The following is a 24668-nucleotide window of genomic DNA, read 5'->3' as shown; positions in this document are numbered from 1 at the left end:
TAGATCCAGAGGAGAGCTGATAGACCATAATTTAAAATGGAACAGCTTCAAGCAGTAACTTCTACCTTATCCTCAGCTAGTCAAACAGGTTCACTATGTGAGGACAATGACAGCTTGCAAGACCCACTTAATCAAGAGACTAACTGAAAACTTTGCTTCCTGTTAAACGTGGGTATGGAAAGTACAATAATATCCTAGGACAGGGCCAGGGATTTAGCTCAGTGGTTCTGGAGTCTGCCTTGAAAGTACAAGGTCCCAAGTTCAATCCCCCCCCGGCCCCCCAAAAGATCCTAGGACAGAAACTCTACGTTAAATGTTGCATGCAGCAACTCTGCCTGTAATCCCAGCATTCTGGAAGACCGAGGCAGGAAGATTACAAATTCAAGCCCAGTCGGGACAAACTCAGTGACTTGGTGAAACCCTGTCTCAAAAAACAAACTGGGCCAGGGATTTAATTCAGTGGTCCCGCTGCCTGCCTTGCAAGCACATGGTCCCAAGTTCGATCCCCGGTACAAAAAAAAAAAAAGAGTAAAGACAAACAAACAAACAAAAAAATCAGGAGTGATGTAGCTCAGTGAGAAAGTCCTGGGTTCAATTACTGGCACTGGGAAAAAAAAGTTACAACTTTCAATAAGCTCAATCTGGACTGCAGTGACCCTACTAGACTCATCCAGATACTCCAAAGATCAAAGACCCAATCTCAAACCACAGATTCTGATCTCATAAAAGAACTCCAATCCAAGAACTCCAATCCAAGTAAGAGCCAGTGCCCTCTGAAAGCAGCTGTGCCAGCTCCAGAGCTGGATGGAATCCTTCCTCCAGGTCAAACAGGCTGAGTGTGTCACAAGCCTTGAGCCCCCAAATCCAATGGTCCCCAAACTAGAATTTTGACCTGTGACTTCGGCAGTGCCAGTTCTCTTTCTTAAACAAGTCCCACAGGAAACGAAGCCATCACTATGACATTTCTGAGGGCAAAGAGACAGCCGCCGAGGGCTTCACTGACCTCTACACACAGTGAGCTCTGACGAGCAAGTGAGGGCTTCCTGTCCAGCTCCTTCTCTCACACAGCAGTGGGGAGGGACACTGGGAAAGGGAATCGGGCCAGGCTACTCCCCTTTATTTTAGGCACCTAAGTGTGAAAAGGAGTTCAGCTGCTTTTTTTTTTTTTTTTTGGGTACCAGGGATCGAACTCAGGACCTTGCACTTGTGAGGCAGGCTTCGGAACCACTGAGCTAAATCCCCCCGGCCGGCTGGCCCCAGCTGCTTGTTTTGAGATTACTCAGTAAAGCAAAACTCACAGCAGGAACCCTTTTTATATGCTGACATGGGCCATGTTTAGGGGTTTAGGGAAGTAGATTCTCAAGGCTTACAATAGTGATTCATCAGTGGGGATCCCAAAGGGTGACCTGCCAAATCTCAGCAGCTGGAAAGGAGAGGAAACACTCATGCCCTAGCTCTTCCTTTTTCCATCACAATACAAACTGCCCTCTCTGGCCAGGGATTTAGCTCAGTGGTTTCGCCGCGCAAGCACAAGGACCGAGTTCAATCCCCGCTACAAAACAAAAACAAACAAACAAACTGCCCTCTCTCACTCCATGGGGGCAGCCTTGGAAATCGGGTCTGAGCACTGACGTACCATGAGCTTCTGGGAGACACTGTTGTACATGGAGTAGCGAGAAGACGTCCCTTCCACAAGCGAGTCTGCTTTGAATGTATCATCAAAAGAGTCAGAGCTGCGTGGCTTCCCTTCATTCTCACTGTCAGACTCACTAAGGCTTGTCACAGAAACTGAAAAAGAAAAGAGGGAAATGTGTGGGTGAGTTCATGGCACGGAAAAGCCTCTAGGAGTCCAAGCTTCATTTATTCAATTAGTCTCCAGTACGGGCATGGCCCACATAAGTTCATTAAATGACTCAGGGTCAAATCTACTCTCTACCTACGACTAACTGCAATCTTGGGCCAAGCACTGAAAGTTCCAGAGAGTACTTGACACAATGAGAGCTCTCTGCCCTTTCAATTTCTTCCACATCAAAAGTGGGATGGTAAGGCCTACTACTTCATAGCGCTCCTGAAAGACTAAATGAAATCATGTTTTGAAAGTACTGTATATTGTCAAACACAAAGTGTACTTGTAGAAGCTACACTGTCATTTCTGCCACTGTTTATTATTTAACAGTGATTCCCAAACATTAACACCAAGCATTTTCAATGATACAATCGGCAGAGTACCTGCTTCTGACTGTTTAATCCCTTAACTAGTTCTTTCCTTTCAAAGTCTTTCAAACTTAGAGGCAACAGAGTGGTCTACACTGCAGCCCCAGAGAAAGCAGGCTCAAAGGAAAGAAGTGGAGAAGAACAAGAGGAAAGAGAAGCTGGGCATGGTAACACATGTCTGTAATCCCAGCACTTGAGTGGCTGAGGGAGGAGGATCTCCATCAAGTTCAAGACCAATCTGGGCTATATAGTGAGTTGAAGGCTAGCCTCAATTGTAAAGCAAGGCCCTGTCTGAAAAACCAAAATAATAAACACACAGAGGAAAGAGGACAGGGGAGGGGGAAAGCATGGGAAAGAAAAAAAAAAAGAACAAGGATGTGAGTAGAACTCTAAAACAACCACCGTGTGAAGCAGGTCAGACTGAGTAACTTAAACTGTCACCTTCACTGTCCACGACCTGTCAAAGGGCTCCTACTGGGACCACCTGAGCAGTTTCTAGAAGGGGTGGTGTCTGTTACTTTGTCTTGCTGAGACAAAATACCCAACACCCAAAGTTGAGGGAGGAAAAGTCTATTTAGCTCACAGTCTTGTAGAGGATTCAGTCCATAATCCATAATCAGCTGGCTCCAAGACAGAACAGCACATGTTGGAAGGGCGTCACAGAGGAGAAACAGTTCAATGTGGGAAAAGACAGCAAAAGCAACAAGGGGAGGGACCTTAGCGGTGTCTTTCTGCCCCTTTTATCTTATCCAGACTACTTAGGGCAGGTGGCACTCACACCCTTAATCCGGTGCCCTTGAGCCTAGATTGCACCGTGAATCAATCCCAGAGTCACACACTAGATTCAGCCACCTCTGAAAAAGCCCCACCTGTGACAGCATGAGGCTTTGGGGGGACATCTAGGCACAGCCATAATGGGTGAGAGTACCTGTCCCAATGTCAAAGTGAGATGGTCCTCAGTCTGGACAGTCACTGTGACCAGCTTTCTCTCCCTCATTAGATATATCAACCTATATTACCTGACAGCAATTGCAACCCAGGGCAATTTCATTCAGGGAGTTCCTTGAACAAACCCACCTGAAATTGGAAACAGACCATCTCAAAACTTTGGTCAACACTGTCTCACATCCACATGAAAAATAGTATAAATTGCTAACCAGGAAGAATGCAGAACAGGAAATAATGGTAGGGATGTTATCAGACAGAGCACCAAGACATACTGTCAAAAAATCATAAAAGTGGGCCGGGGATTTAGCTCAGTGGTTTCGCCACCTGCTGTGCAACCACAAGGACCTGAGTTCGATCCCCGGTACCAAAAAAAAAAAAAAAAAAGCAAAAAAAATCATAAAAGTGGTCCAGGGATTTAGCTCAGTGGTTCCAGTTCCTGCTTTGCAAGCGCAAGGTCCCGGGTTCGATTACCTGGTACAAAAAAAAAAAAATCATAAAAGAAGCTGAGCATGACGGCACATACCTGTAATCCCAGCTCTGAGGCTGAGGCAGGAGGATGATTTCGAGTTCAAGGCCAATCTGGGCTATGTAGGGAGTTCAAGGCTAGCCTAAACTACACAGTGAAACCCTGTCTCAAAAAAAATAAATTAAATAAATAAATAAATAAATAAATAAATAAATAAATAAATAAATCATAGGGCCTCCCTGGCAAGTGCGAGGTCCTGAGTTTGATCCCCAATATCAAAAAAAAAATCATAAAAGAGCAGAGCCATGTGCACCATATGAGCCTGGCATCCTGACTCTTGTGCAGTAAAGAGGAAAAATAATAGATATTTTTATTTCTTGAAATTGCTTTATAATTGAGCTTTGAAAAGAAAGATACAAAACCAATTAAAAGGGTTCTCTGCATAGGCAGGGGCTGGAGCATGAAGACAGAACACCAAAATGATTACTTGGAACAAGTGAAAGAACCGAAATCTGATTTGTAATTTTATATCACAAGCTATTACAAGGACTATCTTTTTATATTTTTATATTATGAGCCATGTAAATATACTGCCTATTAAAATTTAAAATAAATATGAAGAACAAGTGACTCAGCAACCTGGTGCGATTCCTTAGGGGAAGAAGGGAAGCTGCTGAGAAAAAGATATAGATTCAAACTTGGGCCGCTACAGAAGCAGTGCAGAAAGGAGCGGAGGGCAGCTGTGGGACAGTTCTTTTTTTTGGTACCGGAGATCGAACTCCGGTCTTTGCACTTGCCCAGCAGGCGGCGAAACCACTGAGCTAAATCCCTGGCCCTTGTGGGACAGTTCTTACAGCACCAAGGCGGTTCTCTCAGCCCCACCTCTCCCTACCCTGCAGTAGGAGAAAGCCCTCCCCAGCCCCCCAGGCCCGAGGCTCCCCTACTTCGCCCGGTCGGACCAGCAGGCGCCCCATCAGCAGGGCACTTGGCGCACTGCCTTCCAGCCAGGTACCCTCTGCCCACGCAAGGTCGCTCCTAGAGAGCAGGCACTGTCACAGTCAACTCTGCAGCCCCAACAGCCACCCTGAGCTTTCTATTAACAGGAATCAAGTGCTTTTCAGAGTGACTTTAAAGATCTGTCAGCCAAGTGTCACCTTCCTGAGGACCTACTGTGGTATTCAGCTCAAGATTTCCTCTTACAAACCCCTCTACATTGCTGGTGGGAATGGAAACTAGTACAACCACTCTGGAAATCAGTATGGAGAGTCCTCAAAACCCTAAAACAAGAAATTCCATTCAATCCAGCTAGTCCCCTTCTAGGTATCTTCCCAAGAGTTAAAAAGACATCATATTTCAGTGACACATGCACACCCATGTTTATGGCAGCACAATTCACAATCACTAAATCTTGGAAGCAGCCTGTGTGTCTATCACCAGAATAATGGATAAAGAAAATGTGGTATTTACACGTAATGGAGTACTACTGTCATAGAGAATGATAAACTACAGCTGGGGATTTAGCTCAGTGGTTTCACCGCCTACTGCACAAGCACAGAGTTCAATCCCTGGTACCAAAAAAAAAAGAATGATAAACTAGGGGCCGGGGATTTAGCTCAGTGGTTCTGCTGCCTGCCTCACAAGTGCAAGGTCCCGAGTTCAATCCCCGGTACCAAAAAAAAAAATGAAAAACTTCAGTCATTTCTGGAAAATGGATGTACCTTGAGACTATAATGTTAAACGAAATAAATCAGACACACAAGCTTATATGATTTTTCTGAGAAACCCAAAATATAAATAAAAAGCAAACTAAAAGATAATAAATAGAGAGAAAATGTTTTTTTTTTTTCATACTGGGAATTGAACTCAGGACCTTGAGCTTGCCAAGCAGATGCGGCGCCACTGAGCTATATCCCCAGCCCGGGAGATCTTTTGCGAAAGGGAAGAAGATGAAGAGATAGAAGGAGGGGATAGAGTGGAGAGGCAAAGAGATAAAGAACTGAGATGTGTTTCATACGTGTACCAACTCCCCACAAGGAATGTGATCATTATGCAATATAACATACACTAATAAAAAATAAAAATTGGAAAAAAAAATGTCCTCATATAGCAGGCATGGTGGCACACGCCTATAATTCCACTGCTCTGGGAGACTGAAACAGGAGGATCATAAGTTCAAGGCCAGCCCAGGCAACTTAGTAACTTAACAAGATTCTGTAGTTCAGGCTGGCCTTCAACTCACTATGTAGCCCAGGCTGGCCTCAAACTCAAAGCAATCCTCCTGGCTCAGCCTCCAAAGTGCTGGGATTACAGGCACATGCCACTACGCCCAGCTTCAAAATAAAATAATCATAAAAGGGCTGGGGATGTACCCCAGTGCAAAAGCCCTGGGCCCAGGTCTAATCCTCAGTACTGTTAAAAAAAAAAAGGAAAAAGAAAAAGATTTTTCCTCATAAAAATAGTACAAAATGTTCAGGCCTCAAAAGTTTAAGTATCAAGCTGATCATGATGGCACCCACACATGATCCCACCACTTGGGAAGTTTAGGCAGGAGGACTGTTGTTTGAGGCCAGCTTGGACTCCAAGGCAAGTTCAAGGCCAGCCTGAGCAAGACCCTGTCTCAACGGTCGCCCCCATGTAAAGATCTACTGTACATCCTAACAGAGGACTAGGCCCTCCATCAGCTGTGATTTAACCCCACCTCAGCCCCGGTAGGCTGAAATATGGTATGTCAGACCTCAGAATGCTGATACTGCTTAACAGCTCAACTACTTTGGCTCAGGACCTGTTCTACAAAAGGTCGTTGCAATATATCATAAGATAATATGCAAAAGTAACAACTATCACAGAGCTTAAAAATCTAATAGATAAGGTAAATATGCTTTTTCATTTCAGTATTAGAGAGCAAACACAGGGCCTCATGCACGTTAGCAAGAACTCTACCACTGAGCCACAACTCCAGTCCTAAATATGCATTTAAGAATATAAGATTTTGGGCCAGGGATTTAGCTCAGTGGCACCTCGCCTGCCTCGAAAGTGCAAGGTCCTGAATTCAATCCCCAGTACCAACAAAAAAGGAGTAAGATTCTGGGGGAAAAAGGCAAGTGAACATGTGTGGGAAAAAAATCAGAATAAATCAAAATGCTGACTTCTAGTGAGTTAGTGAGGAAGAGCTGTGGTTGAGAACGACTCTGCACAGAAGCACGAAACCTGCCCCTGCGTGTGAAGGTGCTGTTCAAGCCCCTTAATACGGAGCTGCCTTGCTTACATGGACCACTGCAGCCCACATCAAAGAATGCCGGAGACTGCCACTCAGGAGGACAAACCCAGGACTTAACAATGAGTAACCATGGAAACCGGGAGGTGAGGTGATACTCATTTTGTTTTGCACTTTTCTGCATTTGTGAGAAAGAGAAATGCATCAGTTTGAAAATTAGGGTAAAAAATAAAACTATGAAGAATTAGCATTTCTAGCCTTTGGAAGAGACTGGTTCCTTTCAGAGAAATCAGGGAGCAGATCTGAGGGCAAGGCCTCCTGAACGGCTCAAGGCTGTCCCCAGGCCTCTCAGCTGTCACCTCCAGTTAAAGGACAGAGGTGCATGTGCTCTGCGACACTGCGAATGTGATGGAGAACTGCAGGTCCAGCAGTGCGGGTCCTCTGCCCTCAGTTGCTTCTGTGCCTTCAACCTGTACTGCTTGGTACAGAAAGAGTGGTCCCAGGAAGGTGGGCAGCTCCGGCACAGCACTTAAGATTCTGCTGGGCACCCAGGGACTCAGGTTCCTGGCTAACCAGAGGCTGCAATGTGAAAGCACCACTATTCCTTTCACCCACTGAACATTCCTAGGCCTACCTATGAAAAGGTTAAAAGCTCGGCATCCAGCCAGGCATGGTGGGCCACACCTGTGATCTCAGGACTCTGGGAGGATGAGGCAGGAGGAGTGCAAGTTTGAGCCCAGCCAGGATAATACAGAGAGACCCTATCTCAAAATAAGAGGGCCAGGGGGCCAGGGATTTAGCTCAGCGGTTCCACCGCCTGCCTCGCAAGCGCAAGGTCCCAAGTTCGATCCCCGGTACCAAAAAAACCAAAAAAAAGCAAACAAAAATAATTAAGAGGGCCAGGGATGTAGCTCAGTACAAAGGCTATAGCTGGGAGCCTCAAAGGAGAGTGTGCATTGGTCCAGCTCTAGCTCTAGGGCTCTCAAAGCTGCCGGGCTGTGAAGATTCACTCCAGGACCCAACAGTGCATACCAAAATGGCATGAATTCCACTCCTGGGCACACAAGAGTTCCTGCTGCTTTTGGTCTCAGAGAGGGAGATCTAATTTCCTTTGATCTTCTTAACACCTTTGGGCAAAAATGACAGAATGAAATTTGGGTGGAAGGCTCACTAGGCAAATCAGTGGTGACTCTGATGCAAAATTCCATCACTAGAATGTGACACAAAGATCTTTCCACTCCCCTCTTCCTCCCGAGGCCTTAGTCACTACAAGCTACCCTTTCCAGGTTCGAAGCACGAGGGTAAGAGGAGCTACAATATTCCCTACTAGGTAATTCCTTCAGAGATCAAAAAAGGTGCCAGGGAAGCAAACAAACCTTATTTCCTTTTATTCACATAACACATGAAGCCAGTTTTGAGCTTGCCATGATTTAAGAGAAAGTTCCACAGATTCACCCTAATGACCACAGAATGCCAGGGCCACTACTTATTTTTGCCCCTGGACCTTTGGGGCCACTCTCTTCAGATGAAGAGACAAGCGTCATGGCCGCAGCAGGAACTAAAGAAGAGGTTTTGCTTCCCGAGACCAGTAAGAATTTAGCAAACACTGAGCAAACAATTTTGTAATGAGGACATAAATTAACAGGAGTAATAAGGTCAGTCTATTAAAATCATTAGTTTCATTAAGAACTTGCCAAAGCTGGGTGACAGCCCCATTTACTCCCCAGGAGTTCCCCTTCTCCAATCTACCACAGAGCCAAAACAATATTTAGGGTTTTCATTTAAGACTTCTTCTCTACCTGATAGGAATCATTAAGTCACTTTGAAGAAGGGTTCACTTTACAGGGGAACCAAAGGTTTCCCAGTTGTTGGCAAAATTGTTCACATGGTGACAGAACAGCAGGGCAAACACACGAAGATTAAAATGACAGTGACAACTCGTAAGGTGGGGCAGCTCCAACCACTAATGGCCAAGGTGAGCAGCACAAAAGAATAAATTACGAATGTTAATAAATATCACATCCTGCCTAACCACTGCTTAGGAACACACTCATTCCTGTTTAAAAACTCAATTTCTCCTTCATGCCAGACAAATGGTAACTCGTTAGAGCAATTTAAACAGATACCGATAAAGGAAGTTTTTGATTAAGTTCATGAATCTGAGCTGGCAGGAAAGCGATGGTTTCAGGGTAAACAGCCTATTTAGTACAAAATTCAACCTGCTGGAGGGGAAGGAGGTTTGCAACTTCCAAAGTTATTTGCCACAAGAGGACCAGAAGCCCACATGGCTCGTGGGTGAGGGAAATTTCCTGGAGGTCTAGACCAGCTTCCCTGTGAGAAAGGACCCCCGCCCCCAAAACTTCATCTGCCTCTCATTACTTCAAAAAGTTACATGACAGCAGATTTTCAAGAGCTTATTTACACTTAGAAATGCCCTCCAACATCCCTTAGAATACTCAAAAGAAAATGGCGCCAGAGCGCCCAGGGAAGCATTCCTTTTTCCCTTTACTCTGGCCAAATGTCAAGCCGCTGTGCCCGAAACAAAGCTATGTTGTGAATAATATAAAATAAACAACTGATTAAACTAAACAGATCTACTAATGAGTCATCACATTGATCTAGCAGAGGAAGAAAAACAAGGTCTGGACAGAAATAGTAACTTTTTTGTTTCCCTAACTGTCCTCAGTAAGGAGTATTTTTTAATCACCTATTTGTATGTCCAGATAGAAGCCGCTGGAGCAAACAGAAACACCCCTGCTTTGCCACAAGGATTTCAGTAGGGAGTTGCATCTACATCTCAAGGACACAAAGTTTCTGGAACAACAGCAAAAACAACCAGGCAGACTGTCCAGGGCCTGCCTAGGAGAAGCCCACACAGAACACAGACGCACAAAGCCTAAGAACTTAATGAAATGACCCGAAGTCTAGAGGAGTCATAGGCAAAACAAAAGGTGTGAAGCATCCCCAGCTTCCTGGAAGACACTATCGCTACCTTTCACCAACTCTCTCCAGTAAATACTTGGCGAGCATTTTCCCCACCATTGGGAGGGAGGGGGCACAGACAGCAGTTTTGCATCTATGTGGAGCAGTGTTTTCCTAAAAAAAGTTAACCCAGAGAAGTGTGGCCACGTGGGTTTGCCTCTGCCTCATTTTCTGCAAATGAAAAAGACCTGCTGACCTATGTCAGAAGTATACAAGAGATTGGCCCCCTCTGAATTTCTGTTCTGGGCACACAACAGCAACTGTCAGTCCCAAGTCTCATGGTGCTACTTCCAGACAAGGCTAAACCTATTTGGTAAAAATAAAGGGAGTATGTGTACTATGTGTACAAAGAGCAAGGGCAATCTCAGTTCAGTCACATTTTTAAAAGCTTGAAATTGAAATCAGACTAGTTTTCTTAAAAGATACTTAAATTTTATATTCAGTGGTACCCACTATGCTTGCAATTCGGATTCTTCTACCAGCATCGTGGAAAGAATTAAGTTTGTGAACTAAGCTATCACTGCATTGACTTTCCTTTCCCTGGGAGTTGTTCTCTCCTTACTTCCAAGAGATGTTACTTGAGAGCAACTGTGCCCCCAAATCCACTTATAACTGGATCCCTCCAACCCCCAGGCCTCCCTGACTGCTCACTCTCCCTTTCCTCTGTGGGCATCTCTCCAAACCTTGAACTCTACCCAAGGAGATGTGACCTTTACCACGCTGCTCAAATCCCAGGCAGGAGGCCAAATTCCCTCTCCTTAACAATCTGTAAACCAATGTACCCAGTGTGTTTTTGTTTTCCCATTTAGGAACCCCAACCACATAGATTTTTTCACCTACCATGACTTTTTTTTCTTTTTTGGACAAGGTCTCACTTTGTGGCCCAGGCTAGTTTCAAACTTGTGGGCTTAAATCATCCCCCCCCCCCACCTGTCTGCAGGATCGGCAGGTGTGAGCCACCACAGCTGGCTCTACCATGACTTTAAAGGCACACACAAGGTTCTAAGAGCACCTCTTGTCCAGCCTGGACCACAGCTGCACCAAATACTCCATTAGCTGGACCACCTGTCAAGCCTTTCTCTGGCCAGCTTCCCAGTAACAGACGAGTAACTGCCCTGCAATAAGCCTCCCACTTGTGAATAAACTGTATTTCCTACCACACTCAGAGGAAGCTTCACACCCTTTCCATCACCAATCTGTTACCAAGTTTCATTCCAGTTTACCAGTGATACCACAGAGCATGCAAAATGCAAGCCTGCTGGTATGCTGGGTTGAGTACATCGTCACTTCCCAAAATCATGTTACCTAGAGCCTGTGAGTGTGGCCTAATTTGAAAATGGGGTCTTTTCAGATGTAACTAAGAAGTGGTAATATAGTAGTAGATGAGGGCGGGCCCTAATCCAATGAGTAATGTCCTTATAAGAGTGGAATCTGGACACAGACACAGAGGGAAGGGGGCAGCAGATTGGAGTTAGGCTGCCACCCAAGCCAAGGAATCCCTAAGACTGCTAGCAGTCACAAAAGGTCAGGAAGGTCTTCCTAAGGGCCTTCCAAGTGACCTTGTGGCCCTGTTGACACTCTGATTTCTAGACTCCAGAGCCATGAGAAAATAAATTTGTTGCTAAAGCAACCAGTGTGTGGCAAGTTGTTACAGCAGCCCTTGCAAATGAACACAGCTGGTGAATCATAGTGCAAATACAGCTACTTCTACTTGCTTGGTACTTGGAGCGAGCTACTATGCACTTCATGATTTCTCAGAAAGCATCTGCAGAAACTGTATCTATAACCCTAAAAAACAGGCACAGCAAAATGCTACTTTCAACCAAACCAGTGAAATCCTCTGAGATTAATGCATACAGCAAACACAGGGATGCTCCACTACCACTGTGTGTTTCTGCTGAAGGAACTGAGAAAACCGCATGCAAAAATCTGAGAATTAGGCCAGGCAGCTGCACCAAGAGCCCCTCCTCTAAGAGCCCCAACCATTAATAGCTATGAAAACACAGAACACTCAATGCTCTCCACTTCTAACTAGTTTAAGGCAGCAAGAGTGCCACCTACTGAAGGACCAGCAACAGAACTAAGACAATTCTGGAAAAATAGCATCTTTTAATTTAAACAAGTTTCCCCACTCTTAGTAGGACAGCCGAATGGAAGAAGCTATGGCTAGCATCTTTCTGTAGAATCTGCCTAAATTTCTCCCGGGGGCCAATGGAGTGTATTCTATTCCAAGCACCGGGGATTCAAATAAGCAGATGGCCAGTGGCCTCAGGCCACACAGGCGAACATACCTTTTGCTGGATGACTGACAGGGGTGGGAGGCTCATCATCCGATGTGGAGCTGAGGCTCAGCGCAAGTTCTGCAACTCTTTTTTTCTGTTTCTTGATGGGGGCAGTGCATTCTGGGTCAGTTCTCCTCTTCATTGTTAACTGCAACCATAAATCCAGACAGTCAGCTGCCCTTGGCTTCCAGCCACTGTGATCACAGCAAGGATTCTAAAGTATAGATCATCAATGAGATGAGATTTGGCAATTCCAAGTATCTTCCAGTGCCAGCACTTGAATAGCTCCTCCTCAGAATGCTGTCTAGGAAGAACGCTAGCCAAGCCCTGGTTTTTAATAACAGCTGTTAGCTTTACTGAAAAAGGTGGTAGTCACAGATCCAGAAGCCTCTGGGTTACTGCCACTACAACAAGTACAAGATTACATAACATACAAATATGAGGTTTTGGTTTACTTCATGATGTTTGAAAATATGAACAAACTGGAAGTTTTTACCTACGTAAGGAATGAGAGCATTAGGTGGCTCAGGGCTGAAGAAAAGTAGGAAAGATATTAGAACTGGAGATAGCTAGATCATTGGACTGAGGTATAGAAACAACACTTTTTTCTTTGGGGGGGGCGGTATGGGGATCGAACTCAGGACCTTACACTTGCAAAGCAGGCGTGCTGCCACTGAGCTAAATCCCTGGCCCCTAGAAACAAAACTTTTAAGAACACAGTCAAGAGCGCAGGGGATTTAGCTCAGTGGTGTCACACACACACACAAAAAGAATAGAGCCAACTATGGTGGCACATCTCTGTAATACCAGCACTCCGGGAGGCTGAAGCAGGAGGATCACAAGTTCAAGCCCAGCCAGGGCAACTAGTAAGACCATCTCAAAATTTAAAAAGAAAAGGGAGGGGGGGTATGCCTCTGAGTATGAAGGGCCTAGGTTCAATCCCCAGGACCAATGGGGGGAAAAAATCGGAACCTATCTCCACAAAAAAGAATGGAAAGAAGCAAGCACCATGTCATCCCCCATCCATGCCCACGTATACACTTAAATAGGAGGGGTGGAAACAGAATGAAATGATTATGAGACCCTGAAAGCTTATGGAAAAGAAGTGAAAACAGCACAATTTACACATAACTGATTGGGTATAGAGAACTCAGACCAAAAAAAAAAAAAGAACAAGAAACAGGTGCAAAGCGGGTGGGTGACCAGCTGGGCTGCAATCCCTCCAGAAAGATATGTGCAGGCCTACAGCATGGGTCACTGCAGCCACAAAAAGGAAGCAAAGAATGCCAAAGGTGCGCCTGATCCTCAAAGGCTTACAAAAACCTGGATCACTTTTCCCTTCTCTTTAGCTCTAGGAGGAGGCAGTCAACCCAATGCACAATCACATCCTTCCTGAGGAAGCAATCTTTTAACTGGCACTGGCAAAGATCGTCCTGGTGAAGCGGGAAGAACAGGAGAGCAGCAATCAGAAAGCGATCCCAAACCCAGCCACACTTCATTTTATACCACAGTCTCAGATCTCCCCCAAAACCCCTGAAGGGTGAGCTGAAGCCCATCACAGAGCCTGTTTCCAGCCACAGCACATGTAAAAGGGCTCCTCGGATAATTAAGCCACTCTAGGAGGCTAGAAACACGGGAAACTCAATGTGGACTGCTGAGGTGTGCGCAAATAAAGGAGAGAAAACCGCTGTGTAAAGGGAAGCAGGTGCTGACCCTCCTAAATCACACCACCTTAGATTTGGGCCTAACAAGTCATCTAACCCAACCTCTCATTTTCCAATGGAAAAGACGGAGGCCCAAAAAGGGAAGGCCACGTAGCTAACTAGTGCCTACTTCAAGCGACAAACACATGCCAGAAGAACGTGCGCTGGCTAAGAACCTCGAAGGGGAGGTCTGGGTCCCCATCGGAAGGGCTTAGACCTCCGTGCAGGGTCCTCGCCCTGGGCCTGGGTTTCGCACAGCCACCCCTCCGCACACAAGAGAGGTGCTCTCGTGTGCCCCGGCCGCTCTTTGCTGCTGAAAATAACGCTGAACGCGCGAACGTGTGTGCAAGACGTGTGTCAGCCACAGCTCTGGCTCCAGGAAGCTGCGGGGGGGGGGGGGGGCTGGAGGAAACACGGACAGAAGGCGAAGAGTCACGGCCTCGGGTGGGGGCCGAGGCGACGGGGAAGGGGAGGATGCCGAGCCCGCGCACCCGCCCGTCGCTCCCACCGGGCCGCGGTCGGCACTCAGGTCGACACTCACGCTGAGGGGAGAGGGCGAGCTGCCCGGGAGCGGAAAGGAGGGGTCAGGCCGACAATGTCGTCGCCGTCGCCACCGGCCCGGCTGCTGCCAGAGCCTCCGCCTCCTCCCGCAGTTTCGTTTTCCCACCAGCCAGTCCCGCTTCGCCGGCCGCGCCGTCGCGCTCTGCGCGCAGTCTAATGACGTCATGTCACTACCGGCCCCGCCCCCAGGCCGACCAGGGGCCCAGGGAAAGGCCGCTCCGGTTCTGGCTCCGCCCACCGCCACCTCCCACCGCCTCGGGAGGAGTCCAGGGCGCCTGCGCCCAAAGCGGGGTGGGGGGGTTGGGGTGCAAAACCGAAAGTAACCAAGCATCGGCTCTTCCGGCTCTAGGGAAGGGAAAACGGCTCAAAGTTAAAGTGGGCGTTAGGCTGTAATCCCAGCTCTCCGAGGCTGAGGCCGGGGGAATCACAAATTTGAGCCCACCCTATGCAATTTAGCGACTTACCTAGACCCTGTCTCAAAATAAAACAATAAAAGGGCTGGGGGTGTAGCTCAGTGAGGAGGCCTGGGTTCAATCCCCATTACTGTGAGAAATGAGGAATGGCTGTTGACTCCCCACCGTCCCTGCCCAGTTCTGCACAGGAAAGGTTATGTCTGTCTTTCTGCATTAAATTCACAGGGCTGACGCAGTGGCTGGTGGTAAGTTTAACAGACGTTTATCGAATCTGTGAGAGTGTGGAAGTTGAACACTGGTTGAGGTAAGTGCCCAAGGTCGTAGAGGGACAGAAGGACGCAGCAATCCAGCCTTTACCTCAGGTCTCCAGGGTTCTAATGTAAGACCGAGGGCCTTACCAAACGCTCCGAGGAGCTGACTGCAGCGAAGAACACCCGGGAAGGAACACACAGGACAAGTTGGAAAGTAAAACAGACCTTTATTAGTCTGGCCAGAGGGCACTCCCAAAGCAAAATAGCTTAGAGAGGCAACTGGCTCAGAGTCCGAGTCTGTTCTTATAGGGGGTTGAGGGGGAAGTTAACATATAGAATTAAAGAAAAGGGGACAAAGGTTAGTGGTCGACTGTCACGTATTGATGGTCAGCAGACATTTGGAGCTTGTTCTATAGATTGTGGTGTCCGGAACATTAGTTCCGGGCAAACAAGGAGTTGAGTAGTTTACTTTGGGACTTTAGGTCTGTTACAGATTTTTATCTAGTGTCCCAAAACTAACAAGCATCTTTATCCATTAACTCACATTTAATCACAATGGGGCTGGAGAAAAGGAACAAAGGTTATGCAGTCCCACACTAAAGCCCGGGGTCTTTACACCTCACTAAGAACTCTTGACGTCCTTGTGACACAGACACCTCTGGTAATATTTTTTGTTGTTGTTGTTGGTACCGGGGATCGAACTCAGGTCCTTGTGCTTGCAAGGCAGGCGGCGGAACCACTGAGCTAAATCCCCGGCCCACCTCTGGTAATCTTGTGACATTTGTGGGCCCGTTCCCAACATAGTAATTGCAAAGAAATAAAATAAAAGATACAGGATTACAAAGGAAATGAAGAATCACGTTGAAAAAGTTAACATACTTAACAAATTTGTTTGAATTTTGATGTATAGCATTAAGTAATGAGAGAATAAAATCCAAGCAAGTTAAAGATAAATGTTATTTTTTAAATATAAATAAGTGTATCCAATGAATAGTGCTGAAACAACCAGATGACTATGAGAGGGGAAACATGAACATTGATTCTTATCTTATGTCATATGGAAAATTAAGGCAGGATTGATTACAGACCTAAACATAAAATCTAAAATGGGGCCGGGAGTAGATCAGTGGTTAGTTTACCTGGCACGCATGAGGTCTTGGGTTTGAGCCTCAGCACTGCAAAAAAAAGAAAAAAAAAACCTAAAAATGATAAAGCTTATAAAAGAAAATATTATGGGCCAGGGATTTAGCTCAGTGGTGCCATGCCTGCTTTGCAAGGGCAAGGTCCTGAGCTCGATCCCTAATACTAAAGAGGGGGAGGAAAAAAAAAAAGGAAATATGGGAAAATACCTTTAAGACCTTAGGACAAAGATTGTTTTTACACCAGACCTAGAGGGCATCCATAATCAGAAGAAAAAATTATACAATGGACTTCATCAAAATTAAAATCATTATGCCTATAATCCTATCCCTCTGGGAGGCTGAGGCAGGAGGAGCGCAAATTCAAGCCCAGCCTAGGCAACTTACCACTTAGCAAGACCATGTCTCAAAATAAAAAATGAATAGGGCTGGGGATGTCTGTTGGTCAGTGTGAAGATCCTGGCCCAATCCCCAGTACTGAAAAAAAGAGTTTTCTGCCCATCAAAAGATACTGATAAGAAATTAAATAGTATTGAGGCCAGCCTGGGCTACATAGTGAATTCAAGGCAGCCTGAACTACATAGCGAGAATCTGCCAAAAAAAAAAAAAAGGAAATTACTAAATAGCAAACCCTAAACTGAGATAAACACATTTACAATACCTATATCTGACAAATGACTTACATCCAAAAATATATGTAATACCCATGAATAAGGAGAGAAATAGAAGTTTCCAAGTCCAATCAAGTGGAGAAAGCACATTGTATCCCGTTTCTCTCACTGAATGTAATTTGAAAGCTCTGAGAGTGCCACCAGGGGCCATTGGAGGGATTTTTTTTTTTTTTTTTTTTTGAGAAAGAGTCTTGCTCTATAATTCAGACTGGCCTTGAAGTCAGTATGTAGCCCTGGCTGGCCTCGAACTCATGGGTGTCTTCCTGCCTCAGCCTGCCAAGTGCTGGTATCACAGGCATGTGCCACCACACCCAGCACCTGAGGATTCTGAAAAGTAAATGGCAGCAAGATTATAGGAAAAAGAAATCAGCCATTGAAGAACTACAAAATCAAGGATGAGTTTCCCACCCGCTATTGTCTCTTAGCCTGAACTGAAAAGTAGCTTATGCATTTTGCACAACACTATGAATATAGTTAGTACTACTGAGCTGCACACTTCAAGTGGGCTGGGGATGTAGCTCAGTGGTAGAGCACTTTCCTAGCAAGTGCAAAGCCCTGAGTATTAAATAATTACTACAGTAAATTTTGTATTTTTTGTTTTATTTTTGTGGTACTGGTGATACAACCCAGGGCCATGTGCCTTGGGCAAGCTAAGCAAGCACTCTAACCCTGAGCTATAACCACAGCTTTTATATTTTATTTTGAGATATGGTCTCACTAAATTATCCAGTTTGGCCTTGAACTTGTGATCCTACTGCCTCAGCTCCTGAGTAGTTAGGATCACAGGTGTGTGGCACCACACTTGGCTTTATGGTTTTCTTTTATAATTAAAGGAACAGCTATTATAACCATGATTTAAGGTGGAGGGGGAGACGTAAAATGAATAAAGAGTTTCAGCAGAGAAGTACAGTTTATAAAAAAGAATCAAATGGGGATTTTACAGTTGAAAAATAGAGTAAGAGGAGCAAAAATGTCTCTAGATAGGCTCAGTAGCAGAATAGAGAATACAGAGGGAGAGTCACAAAACAAAAACCTGAGATGAGTTAAAGTTAACAGTGAGAATAGAGTTCTAGAAGGAGAAGTGTTCCAGACCAAAGATGGCTCAGAATGCCTCAATCAACATGGGAAGCTATGTTTATAATCAAAAACCCAGAAAGTGACATACAGCACTAATGCTACAGCACTAAGATTGTATCAACACTGAGATTGGCCGAGGATTTGGCTGCTGTGATTGGCTGATAGTCAGTTGCTTGGTTACCATGGTATACTCTCAGGTTAGTTTCTTTACACATTGAGATAGGTTGCAGTGTAGGATGCTCAAAGGCAGTGCTAGCCCAAACATTGTGACCCAAGTGAAAGAGACTAGTTTAGGCTAAACTGCATTCAATTTAACAGTATCCAATCTGAACAAGGAAGAAATACAGGGAAAAAATTAATAGAGCATCAAGGACCCAGGGAACAATACCAAATTATCTAACACTCATGTCATTAGAATCTCACAAGGAAAGGAAAAAGAAGATATTTGGCACAGAAAAGAAAACTGAGGAAATAATGCCTGAAAATGTTCAAAAATGGCAAAACACATACATGTACTGAATCAAGAAGTTCATCAATTGCCAAACAGTAAACAGAAAGAAATCTACTCCCAGTGCAGCATAATCAACCACTAAAAATTAAATGAAAAAGAACCTTGAAAACAGCCAGAGAAAAACTAGGCATTACCTACAAGAGGAAAACAATTAGAATAACTGAGGGTTTCAGGTCAGAAACCATGGAGGCCAGAAAGGTAGCAAAACAGAAATTTTAAAGTCATGAAAGAAAAAAATAGAGAACTTGGAATTCCACATGCAGTGAAAAAAATCCTTCAGGAATGAGAGTGAGCTAAAGACATACATAGAGGAGGGAATGCTAAGAGTATTATTGGCACACGTTGTAAAAACTAAAGGAAGTTATCCAGGCAGAAAGGAAATGATAACAGAGGAAAATTAGAAATATCAAGAATGAAAGAAGAGCAATGAAAAGGCTAAATAGCTAATCCAATCCTGATCAAAGTACCAATAGCATACGTCACAGAAATAGAGAAAACAATCCTAAAATTCATTTGGAACCAGAAAAGACCTAGAATACCAAAAGCAATTCTGGGCAACAAAGGCAAGGCAGGGGGCATCACAATCCCTGTCTTAAAATTATACTACAAAACTACTGTGATAAAAACAGCATGATGCTGGCAAAAAAAACAGACCCGAAGATCAATGGAACCAAATAGAAGATGCAGAAACAACTCCAAACATACTCAGCCACCTTATCTTTGACAAAGGAGCCAAACACCTTCACTGGAAGAAAGATAGCCTCTTTAATAAATGGTGCTGGGAAAACTGGCTTTCCACATACCGAAGATTAAAACTAGGCCCGTATCTTTCACCATGTACTAAACTAAAATTGAAACAGATCAAAGATCTGAATGTTAAAACAAACACTAAATCTGCTGGAAGAGAGAATAGGTGGAACTTCAAAGACCTAGGTGTAGGCAAAGATTTTATGAACAAAACCCTAATTGTACAGGAACTATCACAAAGAATCAACAACTGGGATCTCATCTTATTAAAAAGCTTTTGCACAGCAAGAGAAATCACCAACAGAGTGAAGAGACAGCCAACAGCATGGGAAAAAGTTTAAGCAGATATTTCTTACATAAAAGACTAATGTCTAGAACATACAAAGAACTCAAAAAACATCAGACTTCCCCCAATTTAAAGACCCAATCCAAAAATGGGCAACTGAAATGAATAGGCATTTCTCAGATGAAGAAGTAGAAACAGCAAATAAATATATGAAAAATATTCAATATCGCTGGTCATTCGAGAGATGCAAATTAAAACAACACTGAGATTCCATCTCACTCCAGAAAGAATGGCTGTTATTGGGGATGTAGCTCAGTGGTACCGCACCTGTCTGGCAAATGCAAGGTTCTGAATTCAGTCCTCGGTACTGAGAGAAAAGAAAAAAGGAAGAAAAGAAATCAATCAATTACAAATGCTGGAGGGGATGTGGGGGAAAAGGAACCCTTCTCCACTGTTGATGGGTATGTAAATTGGTGCAACCACTATGGGACTCAGTATGGTGATTCCTCAAAAAACTAAAACTAGATGGTCCATTTGACTCAGTTATTTACCTTCTAGGTATCTTCCCCAAAGACTTAAAAGCATCATACCACAGTGATATACACACACCTATGTTTATAGCAGCACAATTTATAATAGCTAAATCTTGGAAACAGCCCAAATCCCCATCAACAGATGAATGGATGAAGACTATATGGTTTTTATATACAATGGAGTACTACCCTGTCATAAAGAAGGATAAACTTGGGACTTTTTAGGTAAATGGATGTGCTTTGAGAACACAATTTCAAGTGAAATTAATAGGACACACATGTTTAAATATTGCATTGTTTCTCTTGTGTGAGAAACCAAAAGAGTAAATAAAGACCAAAATGGATGATAGATACTGGGAAATAGGAAGAAAATGTTCAAATGGGAAAGGAACAAGGAGCGGGGGAGGGAAGGGAAGGAACAAAGATTAAAAAAAGAGTGGAAGGAAAACAATAGAAAAAAAAGTTTTGTAAAGGGAGAGGGAAGAAGGATTGAAGGGAAGGGAGGGAATGGGAAAAAAGAATTAAGATATATTATGTAGAGGTCCAAATTCCCTATGACGAATGTGATCATTATGTATGTCAAAAGTGTACCAGTTAGGCCAAGGGATTTAGCTCAGTGGTTCTGCTGCCTGCCTCACAAGCACAAGGTCCCAAGTTTGATCCCCGGTACCAAAAAAAAAAAAATTGTGCCAATAAAATTAATTTTTAAAAGGTAAATAGCTAGGTAAATATATAATAGACTGTTTTTCTCCTTTTATGTTCTTAAAAATATACATGATGGTTGAAAGCAAACACAATATTGTCTGATGGTTTGAGTTTGCTTTTTTTCTTGTACCGGGGATTGAACCCAGGGCCTTTTGCATGTTGGGTAAGCAATCTACCCCTGAGTTATGTCCCCATCCAGAGGGCTTCAGTGCACATAGACCTAACACATGAGGAAATTACCACATAATGGGAACAGCAAAACACAGGGTGGTAAGATTTCTGCACTCCACTGAAACTGGAAAAATATTAACTCTCAATACAGTGTGAGAAGTTAAGTATGTATATTGTAATCCCCAGAGCAAGCTCTCTAAAAGCTGTTCAGGATTCGGAATTTTTGAAGTGGCAGAGTAAGGACCCCTGATAATACTCGTGCAATCCTCCAGAAAAGCGAGAAGAAACTGTTAGAACTGGGCGGAGCAGACTCCGTAGGGGGCAGAGAGGCAGGGATTTGTACCCCCCTCTGGACAGCACTGAACTGGCCCAAGGTGACCCCGCTGGGACGCGGGAGTCTATTGAGTCTGTTGAGGGCCTGCAACATCCTGGAGAAGGGGTGGATGGTAAATGGGTTTATTTGGGTCAATTTTAGCTTTTAGTGACACAGCAGCTACTGTACTGACCCCCACCACCACCACACAGCCACTGGCAGATAGGTGGGCCTGTGTCCCTGGGCAGCTTGCAAACAGCCTGCACGAGTGAGGGGAAACAAAAGGAACCTCGTCCTCCTACTACAGGGCGTCTGCACGCTGCTCCTGGTCACAGAGGTGCAGGCGAGGAGCGGCACGGCCTTTCTTGTTTATTCCAAGCTTCTCCCACTCTACCTGAAGTGACTTCCAGGGTGTTTAAAGGGCTGGTGCCCTTTTTAAAGAAAAATTCTCCTTAACTTTTCCATTTTTCATATTGTGAGACCTAGACCTTCAAGGCTTGGCAATTAGAAAACAATTGTTATCATGGAGAAAACTAGAAAATAATAACACACACCCATGAAGCGGCTCAGAAAAGACCCAGTAAGACCTTCACTTTACATCTCAGACTGCTGTGCTTACCACACAGACAGCCTGCAATAATTTGGGGCGGGGGGAACAATTACCAAGAAAACAGCAAACCTTGGGAAAGGAGGAGAATCTGTTTTCCAGAGTTCAAATGTCCAATTTTCAACAAAAATTCATACAAAGGAACAGGAAAGTATGATACATTCAAAGGGAGCAAATAATTTACCACAAAGTATGCCTGAGAGAGAAGTGATTACAGATACACTAGACAAAGACTTTAAAACAACTATCTTAAAGATACGAAAAGAAATAAAAGGAGATGTGGGAAATGTCAAGAAAATGATGTGTGAGCAAAATGGAAATACCAATAATGAGATTGAAAATCTAAAAAGAAACCAAAAAGAGATTCTGGAGCTGAAGAATATAACTGAAATGAAAAACCCACTAGAGGAATTCACAGGCAAATCTGAACAGGCAGAAGGAAGAATCAGTGAACTGGAATGTAGAACAACAGAAAATATTGAATCTGAGGAACAGAAAGAAAAAGAATGAAGAACGGTGGACAGAGCCTCAGGGACTGGGGGACACCAGTATGCAGAGACCAGTGGGCATGCTGTGGGAGTACAAGGAGAGGACAGACACCCTTTGTTTAAGGACCGAGTTCCCTTCCTGATGCCAGGTTGTTAAATGAATTAGTCACTAAATGAGGACTTGTATATAGTATGTACATTACAATGTTCAGAACAAAGGAATGGTCAGAGGAAACTCTAACTTGATGACCTTGGTTTTCTTTGCACAACTTACATGCAGCACTGTAATGTATAACAGGACATAATACTACAGTGCTGTGCTGTACAGTACAGTCAGGAAGAATTACAGTCCTGTATAAACAAGGTGTACTGTACAAAGGAAGATATTGAGGCTCTATAAACAACATGTTTAGAACTGCACACACAAAAAAGATGGGTCCTAAGTCCAAGTGGTAGGACATAAATGCAAAAGTCATTACACAAGGGATATCTGTATTAGACATCATATATCAAAATAGTTCAATAGAAATGATTTGTTTTTCTTAAGAATACCTGTTGTCCAATAACCTTTAAAATAAAATACAGCAGCCACCAACAAATCATCACATCAGCTGTGCTCAAGCAATATTGATCTCTCCCGTGTGAGGGAAGACAGGGATGAAAATCACTCTGGCCAGGCATGGTGGCGCACACCTGTGATCCCAGCCCTCAGGAGGCTGAGGCAGGAGGATCGCCATGGATTTGAGGCCAGCTACATAATGACTTCAGGGCCAGCCTGAACTACATAGCAAGACCCTGTGTAAAAAAATTACTCAGAAAACCCAGGATATCTTATGCTACAGCAATGATATAGAAAGTGCTCACCAATAATCATGACTGGAAAACAGATGCAATCCAGATATGATCTTTAGCAGATCAATAGAGCGTCTATTTCCGTATTTCCTCACATGCCCTCTCCTGGCATCTTCGCGGTTTCCGTGACTTCTTCATGGTTACACTGATCACACAGTTGATAACGCTGGAAGCTATGTTTTGAGTGTGCAATTCTGGCTCATTAATGAAGGAGCTTCTGCAGGTCACTGCAAAGGGACCAATGAAACTAAAATACTACTAATAAGGTATCACAGAACCATGACTGTAAAAATCATCAGAAATGCCCAAATATCCTTGACAGTGAAACTGGCATTCATGGAGCCACTGCTCTGTCTGCCTCTGCAGTAAATATCTTAGAAGACAGAAAAACATATAAAGTATATAGTAAAGGAGCTTACTAGCCAGGAGTGTAAGACAAAAATTAAGCACATAAAACAATCACAGAGTCAAGAATAACAGTGATAATTAGTTGTTCAATCGTCTCCTGTGGTTCAGAAGTGTATATATAACCCTTGAGAAAATAGGTGCACCCAATTGATATGAGGCATTTCTGCATATCAAAAAGTGTGAAAGGTAACATCACTTCTAAAAAGTTTGGTTTTGAGGATTTATTTAATTCCATATGAATCCACTTTATTATCACCTGAAGAACTGTTGGAAGCATAGTCTTTAGAAGTGAGCCCAATAAAAAGAGAGCATTTTAACTTTTCCAGGCCCTTTGGCCCAGATGTTCTGTCTGTATCATATGTGATCCAACAGGTTCCATAAGATCAGGCTCCAAATCACTCCCTTCTGCACCAAAACAGCCAAACCGTACAGTTTTTGGATATTGAGGCAAAGAAAGCAACCTCATATATCCAGTAAAATGGCCTCAATATCCAAAAAATGTCAGGTAGCTTATTTTTTGCCCAGAATCAGATGTTATAGAAATAGTACATATTTTAAAGACATTTGTCTTTTCTGAATGCCATGTTCATTTGCACAACATGCTTAGTGAAGGCACCTAAAATACTGTAGGCTACAGGCAGTCTTTGTTTATCGACTGAAAGTCCCGTGGCCAGGTCGTTAAATGAATTGGTTGCCGAATGAGGAATTGTGCGTAGTATGCACATTACAATGTTCAGAACAAAGAAATGGTCAGAGGAAATTCCATTTGGTGACTTTTCCATAACTCTTATGTACAGAAACGTGTAACAGAACATAAAACTACAGTAATGTATAATACAATCAGGAAAAATTACAGTCCTGTGTAAACAAGGTGTACTGTACAAAAAAAGACACTGAGGCTCTATAAACAAGATGTACAGAACTATAAGTCAGAGCAGCGGGTGTCGTCTGAACAGTTGGCCTCGGTGGTAAATCCGAAGTCATTAAACAGGTGGGTCATTAAACAAGGAATATCTGTTTTTGAAGAATTAAAGGCTAAAAAGTTTCCTAATTTGATGAACATAGACATCCAAGAAGTTTTACAAAACTCAAGTAAGGTGAACACCTGGAGACCCACACTGAGACA

The 24668-nt window shown here is 43.9% G+C and overlaps 1 protein-coding gene across 4 annotated transcripts in view; it reads right to left on the bottom strand.

The window, feature by feature from the left end:
- Cmtr1 (cap methyltransferase 1) overlaps window positions 1-14532 on the bottom strand; it is a 46978-nt gene extending 32446 nt beyond the window's left edge. The window contains exons 1-3 of one of the 4 annotated variants that reach the window (XM_021259890.2): window positions 14351-14532; window positions 12116-12320; window positions 1637-1788 (exon numbers count right to left, since the gene is read on the bottom strand). In XM_021259890.2, coding sequence (XP_021115549.2) covers window positions 1637-1788; window positions 12116-12248 — 285 coding nt within the window. In that variant the 5' untranslated portion in view covers window positions 12249-12320; window positions 14351-14532. The remainder of the gene's footprint in view (window positions 1-1636; window positions 1789-12115; window positions 12321-14350) is intronic. The other 3 variants (XM_004846655.4, XM_021259892.2, XM_021259894.2) reach the window with 3 other exon arrangements.
- Window positions 14533-24668: the final 10136 nt, after the last annotated feature.

Source organism: Heterocephalus glaber, unplaced genomic scaffold (assembly GCF_053883595.1).
Source record: "Heterocephalus glaber isolate CG9 unplaced genomic scaffold, H.glaber_assembly_v1.0 deba00001497, whole genome shotgun sequence".
Taxonomy (NCBI): domain Eukaryota; kingdom Metazoa; phylum Chordata; class Mammalia; order Rodentia; family Bathyergidae; genus Heterocephalus; species Heterocephalus glaber.
Note: the sequence above shows the minus strand (reverse complement) of the source record. Positions and strands in the feature narration are given on the sequence as shown.